General features: G+C 39.2%; 2 protein-coding genes across 2 annotated transcripts in view; both read right to left on the bottom strand.

Moving 5' to 3' along the window:
* Nucleotides 1-439: 439 nt before the first annotated feature.
* DYNLRB1 (dynein light chain roadblock-type 1) lies at nt 440-6,563 on the bottom strand. The gene is made up of 4 exons (XM_059827269.1): nt 6,542-6,563; nt 3,586-3,661; nt 1,994-2,161; nt 440-942 (listed from the first exon to the last, which is right to left on the bottom strand). The coding sequence occupies exons 1-4, from the start codon at nt 6,542-6,544 to the stop codon at nt 899-901; spliced, it is 291 nt and encodes a 96-aa protein (XP_059683252.1). The 5' UTR covers nt 6,545-6,563; the 3' UTR covers nt 440-898.
* A 4,680-nt stretch (nt 6,564-11,243) lies between these two features.
* ITCH (itchy E3 ubiquitin protein ligase) overlaps nt 11,244-23,484 on the bottom strand; it is a 61,286-nt gene continuing 49,045 nt past the window's right edge. The window contains exons 16-24 of the mRNA XM_059827354.1: nt 21,378-21,466; nt 20,540-20,699; nt 20,120-20,253; nt 16,707-16,847; nt 14,794-14,914; nt 13,937-14,041; nt 13,606-13,702; nt 13,162-13,234; nt 11,244-12,469 (exon numbers count right to left, since the gene is read on the bottom strand). Coding sequence (XP_059683337.1) covers nt 12,370-12,469; nt 13,162-13,234; nt 13,606-13,702; nt 13,937-14,041; nt 14,794-14,914; nt 16,707-16,847; nt 20,120-20,253; nt 20,540-20,699; nt 21,378-21,466 — 1,020 coding nt within the window. The 3' untranslated portion in view covers nt 11,244-12,369. The remainder of the gene's footprint in view (nt 12,470-13,161; nt 13,235-13,605; nt 13,703-13,936; nt 14,042-14,793; nt 14,915-16,706; nt 16,848-20,119; nt 20,254-20,539; nt 20,700-21,377; nt 21,467-23,484) is intronic.

The raw sequence follows: 23,484 nt of genomic DNA, 5'->3' as shown, positions 1-23,484 counted from the left end.
CAGACATTGTGCACAGATTCTTGAGCTCTGCATGCAACTACAAGGCTCTTTCAAGGCTACAAAAATAACCCCTTTGTTATTTTGGAGGAACCAGGTGACCTTTTTTCTCCTTAATGGCCATCAATAAAAAATTACTAAAGGAAGATACAGATCAAATTGGCTACTGAATTGCGACAGTATGGGAGCTCCAACAGGCAGTCTTGATGGCCTTACTTAGCCACAACACTTCCCTGTCTGAAACAAAAAGTGGTAGGAAACTGCTCCAACATAGGAGGCAATTATGAGTACACTGCACATGCACTTAGACTAAACGCTTGTTTAGAGAAAGCAACAGGTGAGTAAAAATAGTCGTAGGAAGGTTCTATTTTTTGAAGAAAAACTCAGTCAATCGTGAGAATAATTAAAACCTTCAGAAGGAAAACACGGAAGACAAGACCAGTCACTGATGACACTATTTAATTTGATATGGCCAGACTTTTTCAAAGTAACTTGTAAAACCAACAGAATAAGCCAGAACTAGAGGATAGGCAAGTTTCATATTTACAGTCATTCAAAAGTAACAGTGTAAAAGCGTATCTCAAATAGTGGTGACAGAAGCTTGGAAACATACAAAGAATAATCTTTTTTAGAACATTAATATTATATTATCTTCTTAACTATTAAAAGAATCTGTTGCATTTTTTACTGCCTGTTTCTAATTCACCAACTTCTCCTCAAAATGACTTGTGATACAAAAAAAGCGCCACTTTTTCTGTTTATAAACAACAAAAACACCAGCTTTTGTTTTTCCAGACATTACTGAAGTGGCACAGCAGAGTTAACACTAATGCTCTATTCTTTACCATTAAATTAAAAAGACAGTTGGGTGAAGGGAAAAAAACAGACCAAGTCAGTGTAATCATTCAGTTGGATTCTGGATGACAATCAGGAAGTAGTCTTTATCTGGAGAAAAAAAATAAATAAATTATTCTTTCATTGCTGATATTTGTTCACAGCAAAAGTAAATTTCAACATTTTTTCATATCTCGCTGATACACTGTGGGAACTACCGAGTCCTGACATTCATTCTCCATGAGCAGAACAGGCTTGGCATGTCAGATCACTTATTTTTATGAGTCTTACTGAGAAAAAGTCTCAGCTCTAGAACCTGCATGCTCCCAAGCCAACTGAATTTAAGTCTTGTTTCTGCCTTGGAAATAATAGTAACTGGCACATGCAAGGATGGAATCAAAATAGGTGGTGCAAGATAGTGATTTCCCTTCTCTCACAGGCAGACTGCTGGGCTGCAGTGTCCGTAGCGGCATTTTTTCTGGAGCAATGCTTATTCCTCTCTTTTCATCCTTCATATGGAAATCAGAGGCTGCCTCAGCATGAACCCCAGAGCCTGTCTTAAGACCTGCCTTGACCAGTCCCTGCGGAGCAGGCTACTGCAGCTGCTATCCCCTCCTTTGCCTCTCCATCAGCACCACGGAGCCGATGCAGTGTGAAGGAAGAAAGCAGAGTTCCTGCCACATTGGTGAACTGTACTCATCTCATTGCTTCCCGTTTCATAATTTGATGAAATACTGAGGATGTTTCCTGAAAAGGAGGTTCTACGACTCATGATTACAGCTACAATATGCTCTATTACTTTTCTCTGAACTGGAAAACCTATTAGACTGTTTTGCTTTATCACTTAGTCTACAGTGCTGAACTGAAACTGCCCTCAAAACATATTCCTTTCCAACTCTTGTGGTTTTATACTGAAAAACACAAAGCGCAAGAGGCTGAGGAAAGTGATTTCCTACATTCAAACATCAAAAAGCAATTTTAGGTCAATGATAAAAGCTTTCAACTCTGAAGAAAGCAAAACAGCTTCTTGGAAAAGAAAAGATTATACAATTTGAATAAAAGCAGCAGGCGGGACTTTCCTCTCAGGCTGACAGTGTCAATCTCAGGAGAAAAGAATTCTGCTGGATTCCCCGATGCCTGCTTTCACCCCACTCACTTTTACCTGGTGCAACCATGATTTCATTTTTCTTGGAGCGGATCCGCAGGAACGTGAGGTCATTCTGGGGATCAATGTCTCGCACAGTGCTCCTCGCCTTCATGATGAAGCTGTGCATGAGGCCTGCGTACTGAATCGTTGTGGAGTTGTCCATAGTACTTTTGATAGGAATACCTGCAAGAAACAGGGGACAGCAAGGATCAGTGACAAAACTCTAGAACTAACTCCGCCTTGGGCATCGCCAGGTCCAACTGGGGTGGCTGTGTAACCTAAGCAGATGTTGTCACTACATCAGGGATTAGGAAATGTTTTTTTTAAATGCTTAAAAGAAAAACACAAACAGAAATAAGATGTGGAAAGGCTAAGATCTGGAACCACAGGTGTAGGTGAGAAGAACTGTTTACCTCTAGTAGCATCAGTGCTTTAGTTTTGCTTTTTCATTTATTTGTTTATTTATGAGATTTATAAATAGAAATAAATAATAACAACAATAAATATCTTGGGGGGAGAGAGGAAATACCAATGTCTCAATTTTGTTCTCCTGACTGGGGACAGCTTTTCCTTTCAGAAAGGCTCCTGAACATCACAGTTAAATGATATTCAAGTAAGCTAGGTGTTGATTATAGAGGATATCAGCTGCTGCATCACACAGCTGAGGCTCCAACATTTAGCCATAAGAGTTGATGCAGTCCTGTGAGGTCCCTGGTTCAATTCCTGTGCACCAGCCAAGAGGGCAGACACACTGATACTGTTTGGCCAGAGCTTTCCCTCCCTTACACTTCTGCCACCAGTTAGATACGTTCTCCCACAAAAAGCCAGCCAAAATTCAGCTCACCTGTCAGAAAAATGCAGCAGCCAACTACCAAATACTGGCATGGCAGAAGAACTGCTGCAGGTGTATGTTCAAATAAGCACAGCTTCAGCCTGAAAAGCACAATCCATTACTATTATGGAAAAGCAGCAAGCAGGAACGCAAGCTGCATACAAGTACGCAATGATCTGATCTTCAGTATATTTATACATAGCTGCTATCTGTCATCTTTTCTAAGGTTTATTTCTAGGAAATATTCAATTTAAATGGATAATCACACAATTTTAAGAAGTTGGGCTCCTCACAATGTATTTAGAGTGCACTGAACAAGTCTGCTCTGTTGGACTCTTCCGTGACTCCAACAAGAGACAACCAGCTTATGAGTCTCATGAGGCCAGCAGCATGAGACAGCCGCTAAGCGACTCGAGTCTGCCGAGACAGCAGCATTCCAGGCATGTACAGCAGCGAGATTTCAGATGTCATGAGAACTTTTAGTGCTATTGACAAAGGCTTTGACAGAACACAGTCTCAAACACTGGCATAACGCAAATATTTCTAAGCTTTTGCAATTTATTTTATTTATTTCCTAAAATAATAAGGTAAGCTTGCAAAAAAGCAGAAATGGGAATCCAATTTTCTCTTGTATCCTAACTATTATCTGCTTTGGCTACAGGAAAACCTTTGCTAAAGTCAGCCTGTAATCTAAATGCAAGTAGTACAATCAGCGGTCCTTAAAGTGCATGTTTAGAGTAAGTTGTACCTCAGAAAACTGAGACCAACACGGTACCTTCAGAATTAACGACAATAATTCCTTGCACTCCTTTTTGGCTCTGAATTCGCTTCAGTGTTTCTTCCACCTCAGCCTGCAAACAGAGAAAGCACAGATCAATAGAAGATTACAGCTGCTATTTGCCTTCCACCAAAGCTTTGTAATAACGTGTCTGAAAATAAAGCTGCACAAAGATCATTCAAACAGATACTACCAACACTGTTCTATACAGCGAAGTGTCTGTACTTTGGTACTACCTTTTCTGCATGACCTTTTCAGTTGTCTTCCATCTGTCTTTGCTCTTTGCTCATTTGTGATTATAAGCTTGTGGAAACTTGGAACTCCCCTCTAATCATTCCCTCCCTCCTCCTCCCCAACCCTCCCGCAACCTCACGCATCAGTTCCTTACTGTAGGCTTGCAACTGGAAGACTGCTTAGTCAGACTGCTACAATTCAGGTGTCGAGCAAAAATCATGTATGAAAATGTACATGGAATTTATTAAAAAAGTAGAAAAAGATACATTCTGGGTACAAGACTACCTTCCCTTTTATCAAATGAATGCTAAGAGCAATTACAAATAAGAGCAGTGAGGGGAAAAACAATGAATAAATGCTATTTATAATTATGGTTTGTGCTGGGATAGCTACAAAATTACAACCGCTAACAATAATTTACAACTTTGCGAAATCAACTTAAAAACAAAAAGGAAAAATGAAAACTGAAGGCCAAGGCAGTAGTCCCTTTGCCTTCTCTGTAAAAATCACCATCAACTTCAGAAGAGGTTTCAAACCCTTCTGCACAACTCCCATTGCTACAAGACAGCAATCAAAATTTAACTCTGGGTTCTTTAACAGGGTCATAAAACCTCAGCACCTGAGCTGTCTTCCACAGCTGGGTGAATATTTGGCATTTTTTATTCTCGTTAAAGGAAACAGAGACATGCAGCATCTTTCAGATTCTGCAAGACAGAGTCCCACAGAAACAGTCTAGGAGGGAAGACAGGAATCACCTGTATTCGGGAAAGGTGAGACCTACACGGGGCATTTGGCCAACATGGCTGTGTTTCTTAGGACCTGTGAACAACCCTCTCTCCACTTCTACCCCACAGCAGATGAGCACAGTTATGTTATAAGCCCTGTGGCCTGGGAAGAGGACTTGTCCAAACAAAACAACATGGCCTCAGCCTCAGAACTACTAGCAAACTTTCTGCAGGGTGCCGTTAGTATAAGTAGCTCAGAGTAACGTGAACTGTTGCTGATAAGAGGTAGTACCACCTGAGTTTGTCTTTATGAAGCAGTTTTTTCTGTCTCATCCAGCATAGGAAAACTCAGTCTTTTCAACAAAGCTCTTGATTATTTCTGAATGCCGGACTATTTTCAAATGGAAAACAAGGGAGGTGAAACAAAGAACAAACTACGGGGTGTACAAATGCTGAGAGAAATACGGTGGCACCCTGTTAAGTCTGAAAGAATTTCCTAACTTCTCACTAGCAGTATTTAAGTCCTGATTCGTTAAATACTTTCCTTCATTGGACCTTAACAAACCTATTTAGGTGCAAAGAAGCATCCATACAGAACAACACCAATCTTTAATTTCTTCCAACAACCAACAAATAATCTAACTCACAACAGTTCACTGCTGTTGACACGGGGAGGTCCAGATCCTCCTGTTCTTACTCCCCGATACACACGCACCACTTCACACACACTAGCTCTGGGGCTTGTCCAACACCTCCACAAGCCTGTTCAACTCACCAGACCAGTAAAAATATGACTGAGCAAAAAATAATACTTATAACTTGTGAAACAAACAAAAACTATCTTAGTAAAGGGCTGAATAACTCCAGGAGACAGCATACGGGCAAGGAGATTCTGGAAAAGGAGAATAAATACTCCTCCATCACCAATTTGCTCTTATATAACCTTTGCTGTACGTACAACAGTAGCCTTCATCTTCCCGTTTTCATCTAGAAAGCTTTAACTCCTAGGTTTGCCTAAAAGCCATGTCTTATTAGACCATTTCAATTTTCCATCTACAACTTAGGTCAGTATTTATTTCATCAGAAATTTTTCCACGTATTTTGATCCCCAATTTCATGGATGTGTGCTAGCCAGGAATACATCTGAACAGGGAGCAACCTCCAATACAATTACAATAAAATAAATACGTTCCAGGTTCCACAGAACATTAAACAGCCAGTTGTTTTAAAACAGTCTTTTTTCCTGATTGCTTTCGGCGTTAGGAATGGTAAGCTGGTAGCCGTAAGAGACGCAAACATTTTCCTCTGAACGTATCTTCAGCCTGCCATCACATAGTGCATTTCAGCGCTTAAGGGAATTAATGGAAGGTTTATGGGAATGATACGCTTCGCACGGCGGTGATTCTGGGACAGGAGCCCTCGGCCCGCGCTGCCCGGCAGGCCCAGCTCAGCCGCCGCGGTGAAACCCCTCTGCCACACCGCGGGGGCCTCCCGAGCCGCCCGACCCAGCGGTTGGCGTGCGGAACACCGGCCAGACCCCCACTTCAGAACACCAGGGCCACCCCCGCGCGCTCCCGGCCCAGGAACGAAACCCATGCGGAACCGGGGGGGGGGTCAGAGAAACCGGAGAGAGATCAGAAACCGCCCACAACGGGGCTCGTTTTTACTCGGTGCAGGACACCGGACGGCCGGACACCCGCCCGGGCGGGGGCAGCCCCTCTGGCCCAGGGGTTCCTGGGAGCGCTCCTCTCCGCCCCGCTGCAGGGCGGGCGCTCGCGGTAGCGCGAGCACGGGCGTTTCCCACGCCGGAGCCGCCCCAGGGCCGGGCGAGCGAGGCGGCGCCTCCCCAGGCGGCACAGGGCCCTCCCGCCCGGTCCCGGGGCAGCGCCGGAGGGGACGCGCCGCCCCCACCCGGGCCCCGGCCCCGCGGTGGAGCCAAGGCCCCGCTCCCGCCGGCCCGGGCAGCCCCCAGCGCCCGCCGCCACCTCACCCACCATCTCGAGCCGCCGCCTCTCCGCCCAGTCACCGCACCGCGCGCATGCGCCGCCCACTCCGCCAATCCGCGGGGAGGAGCTGCGGGCCGGGCGCCACGGCCTGCGCCCTGCCCCGGAAGCACTTGTGCCACGGCGGGGGTGAGGCCCAGTACCGGCGGTCCCGCGTAAACACACATACACCCACCCACCCCTCCTCCTCCATCGCCGCCGGGCCCGGGCGCTGCTCCCGGGAAGCCGTCGCTTGGCGCCCGTCGGGCGGCTGATCCCGTGTAAGGGCCTTTAGTGCAAACCCTCGCAACTTCATCCCTCAGATCAAGTGAAGGGGGCGGGAAGAGTTGCCCCCCCCGCCCCGGCCGAGACGCCTCAGATGCCTCTGCAGGCCCCGAGACGAGGAGAGGCGCCGGGCAGAGCGGGGAAGGGCCTTGCAGGCGTCGCGCACCCCTGAGACAGCGGGGCTCGGGGACACCCGAGAACCTACCGACTGTCACCCCCCAGGGGTAATGCTGCCTTCTGCCCCGCCCGTCCTGGGCAAGGCCGGGGCCGCCCGGTGTTCTGAAGGCAAAGCAACACACCGGAGAACTGTATCAAAGGTGGCCCTGGTTGGTATTACATGTACACAGCAATAGCAGTTGCTACCTTCCCCCTTTCATCCAGAACCCATTCTCCGCTTGAATTCGTTGTTGCTGCTTTCAGTGTTGCAGCCCCGCAAGCAAAAAGGTGACGTTCAGCGAACACTCAGCTCCTCGCAGCAGTTACAGAAAGCAGGTAGTTGTTGGGTAAAAAGTAGAAACATAAAGTGTTTTCATTTTTTTTTCTAAGATGCAGTGAAAACCAGGATTTCACATGACAGATAAGCTCACTGGTCTTTCAAATCTGGCAGGGACTACTTTCTGCTCAGAGAAAACAGGAGATTCTCCAACGAACCCTGTTGTTTGTGCACTACTGTAGAGTTGATAGGTTGAGAGTGGACATGGGATCTGGCATCTTCAGAGATCAGGAACAAATCCTTCTTTAGGATCCAAGAGATAGGGCTGTTTTCTCTTCTAGTGGATGTTTACAGCTCTGCAACCTGATTAATGCAAATTCTGATCTCTCTTACTAGTCCAGCATTAAGTTTTAAAGCTTGGCTACAGAAAATCATTTTACCATAGCCTGATTCAACTTCCAGCCCCACCACTGATGGTATGATTCGGTCAATAGGTGCACAGCTGCGATCAGAGACCTAAAGCAAAGAGGGTTTTGTTTAAACTACACAAGCACTCCCATCTTGCTGTGTACAAAACCATCAATAACCCCACCCAGGACTGGTACTGACATCAGCCACATCATCATAGAAGAAAATAGCAAGGAACTAATGCAATGGCGTAACCGAGTTGTACGTTTATCATACCATACATTTCTCATGCATTGCATTGTGATTCTGTTTGGGGTTTTTTGCCCGCCCCCCCCTTTTTTTTAACTTCAGATATATATGAAATATCCTCATAGCTGTACTAACCTATAACTACCCAAAGCAGTGTCAAATTTTGGGTTTACACAACTTACTGGCATGCTTTCAAGTGATTTCATCCAAAGCATGGAGGGAGCAACTCAAAACTAACCTCCCTTGCTGCAGAAAAAAAGGGAATTATTATTGCACCTATTTACTTGGCATAGAAAAGCATACTTGGGATTTGCTGCTACTAATAAAATTGTATAACCAAGCCTGTGTGAACATCTGGGAAAGGAAGCAGAGTGAAAACCCAATGGGAAGGTCTGCGGCAAGGAAGATGATCCTCGGTGGAGGAGGATGGGTTTAGGGAACATTTGAACAAACTGGACATAAGCAAGTTCACGAGCCCTGATGGGATGTACCCGTGAGCACCAAGGGAGGTGGCCAGTGTCATTGCAAAGCTGATCTCAATTCTCTTTGAAAGGTCATGGTGACCAGGAGAGGTTCCTGATGACAGGAAGAATGTAAACACCACTTCTCCCTTCAAGGAGGAGGATCAGGGTAACTACAAGGCTGGTCAGTCTCATCCGAGCTTTTTTCCTGTCACCCTGTCATTCTTAAAAACAGAAAAGAACACACAAACTTCCACAGTCCTACCTCATTTTCATTATCACTGCAATAGCGGTACAAGAGAACGTTAAAGCTGTGGCTCCCACAGATTACCACCGCTAACAGACCAGCAGCCTCACTGCCTCCTTGGGGCAGCATTCCCAGGACCACGAGCACTAAAATTCAGGAACTGTTTTATCTGCAGTTTCTAACCAGTCACAAAGGCAGCTGTGGCTGAAATCTCCTGATGAATTTCCAATGCAATCAACAATGTCAGAAGAGGTGTCAGGAAAGAAACATTCCTGAAGAACTTTGCTAGAAGGACAACGTCAGACAGCCTAACCCATCACCCCCAGAAGAGCAGACAGACAATTTATTTGCACACAGATGCTTCATAACACAGAAGGAATAACGACGAGACTACCAGCTCTTTAAGTAGTTTTATAAAAGTATTTGACTTACTGAGATACTGTTACAGTTACCTGAGTATTTGAAATTACAATGCAAGGAAATTTCAACAATGAATTTCAGTACAGTATTTTACAATCCAGTGCTGCTGATCCCAGTTTATTTACGCATTCACTAGACCACATATACACAAACAGTGATTCTTGAAGAAAATTAAAAGACACCACAAAAAGGGGGCTGGAGATACCAATAAAACAGAGAGAGCTGAGATTACAAATCCAGTGCAGCATGTAATAAAAATGCTCATTTAATATTTTTTTTTGCTTGCTTTTTTTTGTTTTACTTTTCTCAGAATAATAAAAAAAGCATTTTTTTTTAAACACAAGCAGCTGGATTAAAAAAAAACAACTTCCATACTAGATCACATGAAGACATGACGCATTTTCTGTGCATTTCATTAGTATATTAACATTTCCTGAGCTACCCAGAACAATAAGGCTTTGTTAATTCTTAGATCAGCGGCTCAGCATTTAATTTTCTCATGTCATTCTCATAAGGCAAAATTCTAAAATAAAAGTTCTTTTAATACTTGAAAATTAGGATCAATTGACAGTTGCCTATGAATATACATTTGTGACATACTATGAATTTATGCAGCTCAAGCTGCTAAATCAGTTGAAGTAGTGTGAGGCAAATTGATTAAGCCCTGCTGAAAATCTTACTTGTAAGTCCGATTCACAATAACCTGTTATCTGGGATACCAGATGCTGTGGGCTCAGCCACATGTTGTTTTCACCAGATCCGCATAAAGAACAGAAAAGTGCACCAGTGGCTTATATTAATTCCTTTTTATTTCTACACAACATGCTGTAAAAAATTAACAGATTTGTTAGCATTCACAATGCTCATGAAGTAAAATGCCCAAGTCATCTTAACCTCTGACTTTGGAAATACTGCCAATTTAACACAGTAAAGTTGCTTTAAATTTTTTATATTTTAGCCAAATCCGATGTTTCACAGATTCCCCCCCCCCCCCGAATTCTTTATTTGCAGTATTTTAAAATCGTATCTGGTGCTTGGGATATCCAGCCCCCTTTCCCCCATCCTAATACAGCAGAAAAGACATATAAACATGCCATTTAAATTAAAGAAAGAAAAATGGAATAAGTGGAATCCCAGACTGCAAAAATATATACAAGCATTTACCTTTTTCCTGAACTAAACATTTCAACCATAAAAATATTAAACAGCCATACCCTATAGAACTAGGGCTAAGGCTATTTCAATTATAACTATTCTTTATTTTAAAAATATAGGGCTGAAAGCCTTTTGGGTGATATTTATACATTAACAATATTTCTAGGTTCCCTACATGAATCATAAAGCATTATGCAGAACACAGACTATTTTTCATAGCTTAATCTTGCATTATCTTGCTTAATTTAGTCTCTCTTGTAAATATGTTAGATAACTACATTTCATTGTAGAAATTAATATAAACAGAAAATATTTATAAGGCTTTTCTTCTCCTCATGAGCTGTATACTGTAATATAGCCATCAAATGTTTTGAAGTTGGCAGATTTTCCTCCTAGTAAAACCATGAAGTCAGGTTAGCTCTCACCATCAATGAGACTGTAAAAGAGGGTCATTTCTACACCATCAGAAACTCTCTTCCTTGCCTTTCTTCGAATATGCATGACAAAAGAGCTATTCACTCTAATGTCTAATCATTCTGCCTTCCAATAAACACGTATCACTTTGTATGACCTGAAAAAACTCTTGAAGTCAGTTAAAAACTGTAGTGTCTTGGTTCATCTTAGGCCTGAACCAGTTTTTCCCTCTTACAGTTTAGAGAGAAGGGACAGCCGGAAAGAAACAGTTTTTTCAACACTGGAAGTTCAGTTTTACAGTTTCCCACTGTCCTGTTTCAGCTCCGGTATCTAGAAGCCTCTTAAAAACAGCTCCTCTCCCAATGCTTTGAGCTGCAGTTATGCTTTAATATGTGCTACATGCTATTTCAAGCGTCATGTTTCTTACTATGGCTAACAGCTCTCCTCATTGAAGTTTGCTTTCCTCCCTTCAGATAGGGAAAGAGCTGACCATACCCAAAAAGTGCATTCAGTCTAAAGGAGCAGTAAAATGCCAAATGTTTTTGTAAACCAGAAGAGAATTGAATATTAACAGATTCTAGCAGGAAGTAAAAGGTTTAGAACTCACTACAAAAGTTACTCGCTATAAGCAGCTTAGGGTGAATTAGCTTAGAAACCTCCCTCAAAAACTTGAGTTTCAATCTTTATAGAACTATTTACTGATGCTCCAGCTCTTCAAAAATCTGTAATCTGTGTCTGAACTTTCTAATCCTCTTAGCTTTGGCCAGTATTGCCTATCAGTTCATCAGCAAAAATGATAAGTATTATCATTTTCTGAATCCAGTTGTTTTGTACCTCTTCCTGAGAACCCAATAAAGTCTTCAGAGCAAACTGACTGCAACATGTAAGAATAACACTGAGAATAATGTCCATTAACACTTCTGACAAGAAACATCAGTCTGCAAACAGGAATCTAAATGGAGTCAGTGCAATCCCAGGCGGTCTTGTCTTTTGCAAAACAAGTGACGTACCACAGTGTTAATATTGATTTAAAAGTTAAATGCGTTACACAGAAAAAGATCAAAATTCTTCTGAGGGCACACAGAAATGTTCCAACAACTTTGGGCAGGTGTCTATTTTGCTGAAATTAGCAGGATTGAGAAAAAATAAAGCAGAGCTATGCCCTGGATTTGTGCCACAGTTTGACATCCCCTTAACAGCAGCTTTAGTCCAGCTGGCATGTGAGCAGACTCCAGGCAGGGAAAAAACAGTCTGGCCACACTTGAGTTAGAAAAAAGAGCTCAAGCAATGTATCTGCTCACGGTACGTAGAGGGTGGTTACAACCTGGCTTTAATAACACTGCTGTAAAGAGGCTTACGATGATGCTGCAGCATTGCAGCTACCAATGAACTTCCCAGTGCATCAGTAGCAAAAAATGCTACTATAAAGGAAAGACAAAACTATTGTTAAAAATCTGTCAGTCATTAAGGACACATTCTAATTAATGAATAGTAAAACAAAGCAGAGCCCAAAGTTGTATTAAACTTCTACTTAGGTCATAATTCATTTGTAGCCATATCTGATTGCTCATTTGATTTCTGAAAGTGCTCAGTAGAAATCCAGAGTTAATGTGGATACAACCTCAGGATAACATCCATTTAACCTATACATTAGTATTGTTAAATAAATCCAAGTCAAGTCTACTTTACAACGAAGTGTGCAACAAGCAGAAGAAGTGAAGAACATACATCGTGTTGAGTTCACGTTCTTCAAGGTGCAAATTCTAAGCTATTCTTGCCCAAATCCTTCTGTTTCTTCAATTGCGAACAACAGCTTTTCCTTCAACTGCTCGTAATTCTTATAGGGTGGAAGGTCTAAGCGATTGAAACTGAAAATAAAGAAAAAACTTAAGTACAGAAAAATAATTAAACCAACAAAAAAATACATTATGAATATGGGTAATTAAACTTTTTACTGTGTAGATGGATCTGTGTAGATCCATTGCTGTGTAGATCCAGGTATACCTGCATTTATACCCTGTGAAAAGCTGACTACCGACATAAATTTATATATTTCTGAGAGTAAAAGTTAAGAGTTCAAGCACTTGAACAGCGCTAGTTTTCTGGAAATGCAGTGTACTTGGTAAGAAGTTTCACTAACTTTCCCTAGCTGGTTAACTAGAAATTTTAAATGTGTGTTTTTACTAACCACTAACACGAACTGAGGAGAAGCTACCTTTTCTCTAGGGAAGAGGGAGTGCGAATGTGGCTCTTCGCTATCAAGATGGAGCGTAGTGATAACAAAAGATCAATCCCAACCTCTTTAGACAGTACTGTTTATTACTTCAAATTTTCAGTAATACACAAATCCATGGAAATTACAATGGAATCTACTCCATGCCACAGGAGTTTTTCAGAAGTTCAGCTATTATTCAACAACAAAGTTTATTGATATAACTCTGTGTTTGCTTTCACACAGTCTCAACTATTTACATCTATTACCCATTTACTAAAACCTCCAAGTAGATTGTTGTCAGCAAAACCAGAACAATAGCAATATTCTAATTTGTTACCTACTCACCAGGTATGACTTCTAGGTAACCAGTTTTCCTTTCCAACTTTCTCAATACAAAATTTTTGGGGTCCGTTGCTCCCTGTAACAAATTCAAATAAACAAGGCATAGGTCCAGCTACCTTTGTATCAGTACGTAATACCTGACAACTGAAGCCTTAAACACAAGACAAGATTACCACTACTCGCCTGGAAAAAAGACATCTGTCTTTCACTATACAACTCCGTCTAGATCAAAGTATGCATGTGGTGAAATGCATAAATTTGAAGTGATTTTGAAACTCAATACAACAGGTGTAAACATTCCCTCCATCTCTTTTTCCATCAGAGCTCAAGTATATGCAGGACTTACAAAGTAGCATTCAATATAATGCATTAAAAATGTCCATAAAATTATAACTTGGTTCTTTAAAAAAAAAAATCTAATGCATTAGAAGGATTATTAATGCATACCCATGAGGTCAGCAAATCCTCCCACTGGTAATCTGCATGTTCCAGTAACAAACTGCAAGAGTCTCATTCTCTTCTCATTATCTATTTCTTTCACAAACTGAAAAATAATAATTGAAATAAACATTTAGGTAAGGTTTGATATTCAGGTTTTCACATCATCATCATCCATAGATTAACAAATTACATGACTGTTACAAATAGCTGGATTAGCAGTAACAATTTATATTTACACACTACAGATGTGTTCAATAATTCTGACTATTGTTTACTAAGCTGTAGCTCTGTGCTCTGTAACTTCTGTTGGTCTGAGAATAAAACAAAGTCCACAAACCTGCCAGAACCACACTATCTGTCTGCTGGTCCTGGTATAGTGCCGGTAGATGGTATGCCTCTGCCAGTCATTCAAATCAATTTCTTGCATTCCACAGAGAAGCACCTTTAGGGGAGAAAAAGGGAAATGAAAATACGAGTAGAAGTTATGACTTTCCTTCTACGACTTCCCACATAGCAAAAACAGAACATTGACTGCACCCATCCTTAGAGGCATCTGCAATGACAGTATACTTGTTTTTAATTTTAAACTTTATCCAAAACTTCTACAACAAAGAATCATGACTGCTCATGAAGTGTATTAGGAGAGGCCACAAAACAGAAAGTATCTCTGTCATGAAAAATGGAGTTTAGACATTTAGACATCCAAGCCAGGAACAGTTTATCATTGCCCAGCCATACAATTCTCCACTAGGAACAGGATGTTTTGGTTTTATGTTTTTATCTTTTTAAATTGAACCGATGCTTCAGAAAGTGCAATTTTGAGAGATCAAAACCATCTAGAACCTGGTCCAGTCTATATGCAATCATCCACTGCATATCTGGTTTTATCTCCCTTTCTGTCAAGTCACATATTCTTTGAACACAGGCAAATCAAATTGCCGAGGATTCCAAAAGCAATTCGACAAGGAATTTCTACTGGCAGAATCTTAGCCTTTAGAATCGCCTAAGCAGGCTGCAAAGAGGAAAATGAAGGGAAACAGACGAATCAGATACTACTCCATAAAGTTTTCCTCACATGCCCTATAAAACAGAGCTGTCAGCCTTAGTGAGTTCTGCTGTTCCAACACAATGACTGAAGTTTAAGTATTTCATGTGTAACAACCTGGATCTAGCAATAGCCAAGCAATCCTTTACCTCCAGTTCCTTAGCATCAAAATACTGCAAATACTGTTGTGGCAGAATTTCATTGAAACCTTCAAAGAAAGCCTGTGTCTGCTCCTCAACACCTCGGGAAAGTCTCCATTCTGCTACTAGCCTGTAAAAGAAGATACAGAAAGATAATTTAAATGGCCTGTACTAACCCAAGCCTACATCTTTGTTAGCCTATTTTGAGATGAACTGTAAGCTAAGTTAAAAAAATATGGAAAGTCTGGAAAGTTCTGGGGATAGAGCATTGTATAATTTTATTAGTAACCTTTACTCTGTGCAAACGACTTTGGTTTTTTCTTTAAGTTAAAACCCTATGTTTCCAACCATTCTGCTACGGAAAGTATTTTAGACTCACAGAGGAGGCAGCATCTATTCACTGATTATACTAATGAGAGCACAGCAGTCCCTAGGTATTTGAAGAAAGAAAAAAAATGCAGAGCTATATTTGTCTAATATTCTCCCCAGAAATCTCAGTCATTATCCATGAAAAGGTAAAAACTAGGTCAAGTTGTACTGGTGAAGATAAGTAGGACTGCTAGCTTACCAAGTAACGACTATGTCCATTTGGAAAGTTCCATATTTGTTTCTGTTAATCATGAAACTTTGCTCTGTGGCAGAAACTCCACTCTCCATTAATAAAAGGGTGAAAAGCAGGCAGGAGACCCGAAGAACCTGAACCCAGGGAGAAGCAGATATTATGCTGAATTCAAGCCTAACCTGTCAGGAGAACTGGAGTCTAAAGGAGAGATGGCTATTTTCTGATTTTAATCCTAGAAACTCTGGGAACTCAAAGCAGGACTCAGAGTAAGACAAAAGAGTATGAGTGGAACGGGAATCTGAGCTCTCCCTGGGTTCCTAGAAACTAGAAGAGAATGGTTTTCTGCAGATCCTCCCTATTTTCAACCCCACTATTAATACTTTGCAAAACTGCAAAATGCCAGTATGTTTCTTCTGCAAATACCACCTTTTCTGTGAATCACTGAAATATTTTCAGATTACTTATGCAATGAAAACAAAGTCCACTCCCTTCTCCCTCACCCCTTCCCGTGAAGAAGCCTTCACAGAACCCTTCGTAAGAAAGAGAGGAAAATTCTACCATGATTCAGTTTATTTTGTGCCTGCAATGTGTGACACTTTTTATTTTTTTATTTTTTGCAAGCACATCCTCCAAGCTTATATGTTGAAGTTCACACCTTAAAGCAGAGCTTATGTACTGCTGCACATTGAGGAAGAAGAGGATATTTCAGGACAAAGCAAATCACTGTTCACATTTTTATTCTTTAGTTGTTCTTGCAACTCCTTCCCTCTTCACCTAATGCTTTAAAACATTCTGGTACTGCAAACATGATCCTTCATTTATGACGACAATACAGCTTACGACATCATTCATAACATCGTCCTGTTAAAAATGCCAAGACCTAATTATACTTTAAGACCCCAGTTCAAATAAAACTAGCAGCAATCCCAAGTGTCTTTAAAAAATAAGAATCATCACAAAAGCATCCAAAAATGTTCTTAAGTGTAAAAAAAACCCAAACAGCAGGCTATGAAGCAATGTAATTCTGATAATAAACACATGCACGATTTCATGAAATACCTGACATTCACATTTGTTGTCAGGATGTTCTGCTAAACTTAAATATCTCTAGGAAAAAAAGTGGACCTTCTACTAAATGTAATCTTTGGGAAAAGTGGATTTTAAAAACTTATTTCTCTCAATATTATTCTTTCAAATATGATATCCAAACAATTGCCACTTGTTGCCAACATCAGCAATTACTCAGAGACAGAATGTCAACAATGCTTCAGATTACATAGTTTGACAATCTTTTCTTGCTAGAACTAAAGAAAGAAAATGACGGCGATAAGAATATTTTTAAATGTTCATTTATTCTTACCTAATGTATTCTTCTTTGTTTTCTTCTGTGACCAGAATGTTGCTACCATTTGGCTTCAAATCATGGCTTTTGATTTCACCTAGAATTTCTTTGTCAACTGAGAAAAACATTTCCAAGCCACATTCTTCAATATCATTCTCTCTGTAAGGGAAAAATATAATTTTAAATAACTGTGTCAAGACCTTGTACTCAGTAGAGAAGACTGTATGAAGAACCTTAAGAAAAAAAGGTTTGGAGCTAAATAATCAAGATAAGGAAGTGATCCTTACACTTTTGCAAGAAGTGCTGACTCATTTTACCAATATGCATACATGAATTGTACTCCTGATCAGAAATTTTTGATCGCTAGTACCCTTAAATTTACCAATCATAAGGCTGACAAACTATCTGCTGACTATGATCTGTGGAATGCCTATGGAATACAGAAACTTTTCAAGTAAAGACATTTTTGCATATTTCATTGCACGATTGCTTCTTCTAACAGGTAATGTAAGGATTGTGTTAAAAAGTAGCTGTCACTGTCAGATAACAGCAGGTAAGAAGCAACTAAGAAAGACTTTACATGCTTAATGAATTATCTTCAACTCCAGTACGTTTATGGGACTATCTTGTAAGCGTATACTAAAATGTCCCAAGCTCTACTGAAAGCTTCCCAGAAAGTTATAAAATTTGCTTTTTTAGGGAGGAACAAAATTATGTCCACCCTGACAGACATGAATTTTTTCCCTACAAATTTGCACTCATTTCCTTCGAGGGTAACTTCATCAGCATTACAGATAAGCAGGCTCAACTATACTAAACTGGAAGTTTGGGTCTCTCTACTTAGAGGTCAGTGTGCACCCCTCAGAGGTCTGAAGGTTTTTCTCCAGAACTTTCATATCCTTAATTGTTTTTTCAAATGGGCAAAGCCTTTCATGGACTCCAACCTAGAATATTTCTTTATCACCGCAGAAATTGCTACTGATATGTGGGTCATATTTGCTCTAGAGAGAACCTTCAGAAAAGTTCTTGTTACAGCCTTATGCTTTCCTATCGCTTTCTTCTGTGGCAAAAAAAAAAGGGAAAAAACCCCAAACAGAGGGTGTTTGAGTGCAGACTGATAAAAAACCCCAGACACAGGGTGTCTGAGTGCAGATTGATAAAAGCATATGCAGCCAGCACAGCTTAGTCATTTGAAACCCTCACATACAGAGTGAGATGTAAGAGTTGTTCTTGACAGCAAGTTCTGAGTTTTCTAGTTCCTTATTACAGATGGAGGCTTCTCCTGTCTTTGATAAAATCTTTCATGAGGGACTGCTGGTACCCAAGAATTCAGTCTTGGAAGCGTCACACCAACAATCCACTGGGTGGTATCTGGCAACAGTGCATACTTTGAATTAAAATGAGGGGAAAAAGTAGTCTGTGATGTTTATGACAAGTCCCCATTTATTGCCATAGACAGACAGCCTAACATTGACATCCAGAAGCCTCTGTGCTCTCTTTTAGACCGTTATAAATTACATATGCACCAAAAGAACCATACATAGAATAAATGTAACACACTTGAGCAGCACTGAAAGACCTTGCAATTATTGGGTGTTGAACACCCATTGCTTTGAAATGTGAAAAGCGGCTAGCTTATGTGTATTACACACACAAATGCAAAAACCAACTATGTCCATAGATAATGGCTTAAAATAACACCCGTTTACTCTAGACTTTCCACAAAATATTAATGGATCAATACTGTTCATAAGGTAAACATTCTTATATGTGCAACTCGTTACAATTTAATCAGAAGTTCATTCACCAGTAATAGCTTCCCCCACAATTTAATGCAAATGCCTTCCCTGTGACTTGCATTTTTCAGTATCATATTTGCTTGGTCTCTAAAACTCAGTAAGTCACAAGATGACAAAAAAGTGCCCTTCTTTTAAAAAAATGTATGTACATTTTCTGACTACAAAACAGGTACCAGGATTCCATAACTACAAAAATTAGGACTTAAAGCTTTCAGACCTTTTCTTCCCTTTCAGGTCTCAGTTTCATGGCATCTTTACTTAAACAGCAATTATTTTAAGTTTTCCTAATGGAATTTTAACTCACTACACCATTTAGCAGCACAAACACTGAGTACGGAACATACTACTCTTCAAAAACCAAATAAAAATTCCTATCTCAATTTGTAAACATCTCGTAAAGCTGCTTTCCCCCCTCCTCGTTATTCAAGATAATGCTTCCAAGATTCATCGCTACAGGAGACGACAATCTTGTCTTTTATATTTATTTCTGCATTTTAAAAACCAATCTATCCCCACACCTTTTATGAATTTCTCAAAGCATTTTAAAAACTATTCTGGTTTTGTGTGATTCTTAAGTAAAATGTTTTCTCTCTCTAGTCACATAAAAAAGACTGATTTTTCTGCTAAATTATTTTTACTATAGTGGAAGCAAAAAAATTTTTAACTGAATTTGTCTTTTTATTTTTCCCTTCTAATTTTTTTTTTTTTTTTTTTTTAAACTGTTGGGAAAGGAAAATTGCCTGTGTTACTGAAACAAATGGTTCACATCAACCATGGATTACAACATCCTGGAGTCCTGCTATTACAAAATAAGTACAGAATTACAATGCTTTAGATCAAAAATTATTTCTTAAAAAATGTTTAACACAATTCCAAAATAATTATAGTCTATGAACTCCAGATCCTTTTTACTTGCTGCTCTCTGGAGAAGAATCTGCAAAGAAGTGGAGAAGGATGACTCAAAAAGCATATGAATGTAGACTAGACAGATGACCGACAATGCATACATGGAAGGCTATACATAGGAATGGTCTTGAATCATTCAGCTGGGAGCAAAAAACCAAGGACAGCTAGAAAAATGCATGAGTGTTAACTTCTTTAAAGCATTAAATCCTCAATATTAATGTTTCAGTCAAATTTCAGGTATGACTAACAGAAGAATTATGTGGTAGTAAATAATAAACTACATTTGTTAACATCACATTATTGTAGCACTTAACTTTTTATGTTTTCTAACTAAACCAGGTACTAGAGAGAGAAACACTGAGTGGATTTTTGCTGATGTCTTTTCATCAGTTACTCTGAAAAGTTTCAGTGGAATTTACTCAAGCCATTTTATTTGTAACACTGTTCAAGACTGCCGCATCTGTATAATGTCTAGCTAGATTTATTTAAAAAGGCAAAAATGGAATGCAGAATATTCAATGAACCAGAAAGGCTTCTGCATTATCAAATAATTATTTGTGTATCTAAAATTACAGTAAAAATTCCAGTACTGCTCTGCAATCAATATATACTACTTTACGGGGGGGTGGGGGGCGGGTAGTAATAAATTTACACATACTTCCTGCCATAAGTGAAAATCAAACACATTGTATTGCTATTTCAAGAACAAAATCAAGTCAAACTCACTTTACCCAGATGAGAGAGTTGTAAAACTCTGGGTCAACAGATTCTAAATCCTTGAGTCCTACTGGCTTGTTTATGATACGTTTATAGAACGGCAGAGAGAAACCAGTGTCAATGAATTTCCCATGGAACAAAGCCTGAAGAACACGAAAACAGACAAAATAATGCAAAGGATGATTGAATACTTAATATGACAACATTCTGTACTCTGTACCAATGAAATCTCACAGCCAAAGAAATTAAAACAACCTAGAATATCATGACTGCTAATATGCTGAATTAACTTATACCAACAGTAGTTATACCCAAACACCTGGTAATAATTTCAACTCAGAGAAGAATTGTTTGATTATCCATCTGATGGTACAATATTAATTTATAGGAAAATTACATGAGAGAATCTCCTTCTACTTTTGAACTTACCATGGCAATGAATCTTCCAATAAATCGGAAGTATTTCAGATGGTCTGGATTAATATAAGAGGCTGGGTTTATCTGTAAGCAGTAGTTATCTTTCCCTGCGTATTCAAACAGGCAATACATTGGGTTCAAAACTTCATGTGACAATAGAAAGAACCATTCCCTGAAATCACACAAACAATAAAAACACATTTCAAAATAAATTAAATTAGAAATTACTTTAGCTAACTCATGCTGACTTAGGAACTTGTGGGCACATAGGTAGTCAATCTGACTTCTTTACCAGAAAGTATGCTAGCCCAAACTGAAACCAACGTAAAACTAACATGAATTATGAATTATGAATTAATACGCAAAGTTACAATGATATACAACTGTCAGTGGTTTGGATAAAAAACACCCTTATCTAAATGAGCAGATTAAAAGTCTACCACTTACTTAAACTTTAGGGGTTTAGGGAATGCTAATTAATGTATGCACTTCTCAGTTACATTCCAGTAAAGACTTTTGACTTGAAAGTAGATTTCTATTCACTTTTTCAATAAACCTCTACTTTGATATTAATGGTTGTGCAAAAAGGCTTACTGTAGTTCAGTAAACCATGCACCTCTAATCAGTGAGATGATCAAAGTAATTCCTAATGCGAACTGAAAATCATTTTATACAGTTTTAAGACATGCATGCATCTTAAGGAACTGTCCTCCTCAGATATTCTGAGGAAAGATAAGGTAAGAACTTCACTCATATTTTGAAAGCATTGCAGTTTAAGTATCTACTTTGGGGAAGTCTTCACACCAACAATTTGCAGAAAAATGTTATTTGCCATTTCAGTTTAGTTTACCTTGCAACACCTCCATAATCTAAGCCTTCTTCACCAGGGAAAATAACCCATAATCGTCTCCTTAGATCCTGAGGGCTGAAGCTCATTATCTTAGTAAAAGAAAAACAATCAATTCTTTTTAAGAAAACAGCTATAAGCACTGGCTAAGACTTATTACTATTTGTTATCAAGCAATATAGCATTCAGTAATTCAGACCATAAAATGAACTATGAGTACGTGAAGTACCTGCTTATGGAATGTTCATGGAATTTGAAGCGTTAGTGCAAACCTATTTCCATAGATTAAAAAGTAAAAGACGAAAAAGAAAAAGAAATAATACTTCTGAAATTAAAGACTCTGGATACTTAGGCCAGCAGCCTGTCTATAAGTGTATCACAGAAATCCATCCAATAAATAACGGGCCCAAACTGAGTAAATTCAGTGTTAAATACCATACTGAATGTTATCCCGGTTACAAGTAATGAAGACATGATCAAGGACTCAAAGAAATAAATTAGAAACAAAACAATAATAAACATACATTATATCTTTTTTTCATTTTACCTCTTCATCTCCTAAAGAGGATAATAAAAGCTGGTTTGTTTGTTTGTTTTTTAAGTTAGGAAGAATTATAGACGCTAAGGAACTTTACTAATGCTGGTTTTAATACAATGACCAAATTTGTAATTATGCTGATCTGGTCAACCATTGGAGGTTTACATAAAGAAATTTCACATAGCCATTTTCTGTGTCCAAGAACCTTAAGTTTTTGTTTGCAATGAGAGGCACAGAATTTGGGTCAAGATTTGCATTTTAAAATCTCTCCTAGATGTCTGTAGTAATCATCACAAAAAAATTTATAACCCCAATGAGATACCTGCAAATTATGAATGACTAACAAGTATGAAAAAAATTAACTCAGGTCTTTGCAATTATGTCATCTAAATTATTGATAAGGCACCCTGTTTTCCTAAGCAAACCTAGGTTGGCTGATGTTTCCATCATTACATAATCTATCTCTTGATTCTTTCCAGAACAGTATAATTTTAGTACCTCTATGGTTACTGTAAAAGGACCAAGTGCAATTTTAGAAATAAGGCTGGAGCTAACTTTCAGTTACAGGATTTATTCTCTCCCCTTCTAACCCCTTTTATTTGAAGACATCACTGTTCCAAAAGAAAAGACTAGCCAACTGCACTATTTGCTGCTTCTGCTAAGCCAGTTTACAGTAATTTGAACAAGAAAGGATTAATTCTTCTTTAAGAATTTATTTGTCTCAAAACATACTGTTCTACTTGTTCAAATTTCCTGGCTTGACACATCTCTGATAATTCCTACAAGAAATGAAGCCTGAAGACATACAGGAAGATAAAAAAAGATTCAGCTCAGGACAGAGGACGCTAAAAGTTCCTACCTTCTTAGATAAGGTCTGTATTTTCTTAAGTTACTTTTAAGTCAGAAAAATAACAGAAGTGGCCAAGAGGAGTATCTACCAAGAGGAATTGTTCGGTGCACATCCAAGCCTGTTTCTGTGTGTCTTATTAGACTGACAAAGAGCTGCTCTTAGCTTCAATTTAACAAGCAATGGGAGTGATTTATTGCCACAATGAACATTCAAAAAGTAGAAGTAAAATTCAAAAGCACTTGAAAATACTGTATAACAATAAATTTTAACCGTGGCTTAGGTCTATAGACATTAACAAGAATTTTGCCTCCAATAATCTAAATAGAATTAATAATTTTTGTTTTCTTTTGAATATTTCATTACTCATTTAAAGACCCATAACACACAAAGATCAACTTAATATATTTTGGTACATAGCCCATGCTTATATAACACAGTTAGAAAAAATGTGCCAACAAACATAAGCACAACAACATGAAAACCTCCTGAGAATGGGGAGCTGCTCTGCCAAAGCACTCCCCTCAAAATTAACTCAGATTTTAAAAAAATTCTGAGGAAAAATATAAAATAAAAAAAATCACCTTCTCTGTCAGATGAAATCAGTCTTTAGAGTCAGAACTCCACATTTTAGCATGATCTTTTAATATATTAGTATGAATGTATCCTAACTATTAAACTATTATTTTTGTTAGTCTCACTTAAAATAACATTAGCAAGATGTC

Source organism: Gavia stellata, chromosome 20 (assembly GCF_030936135.1).
Source record: "Gavia stellata isolate bGavSte3 chromosome 20, bGavSte3.hap2, whole genome shotgun sequence".
Classification (NCBI taxonomy): Eukaryota; Metazoa; Chordata; class Aves; order Gaviiformes; family Gaviidae; genus Gavia; species Gavia stellata.
Note: the sequence above shows the minus strand (reverse complement) of the source record. Positions and strands in the feature narration are given on the sequence as shown.

What these genes read in the sequence shown, in the direction of transcription:
- DYNLRB1 (XM_059827269.1), bottom strand. An exon ending in TATTGTCGTTAATTCTGAAG is followed by an intron (nt 2,162 to 3,585) that starts GTACCGTGTTGG and finishes TGTTTCTTGCAG; the next exon opens with GTATTCCTATCAAAAGTACT. An exon ending in TGAAATCATGGTTGCACCAG is followed by an intron (nt 943 to 1,993) that starts GTAAAAGTGAGT and finishes TTTTTTCTCCAG; the next exon opens with ATAAAGACTACTTCCTGATT.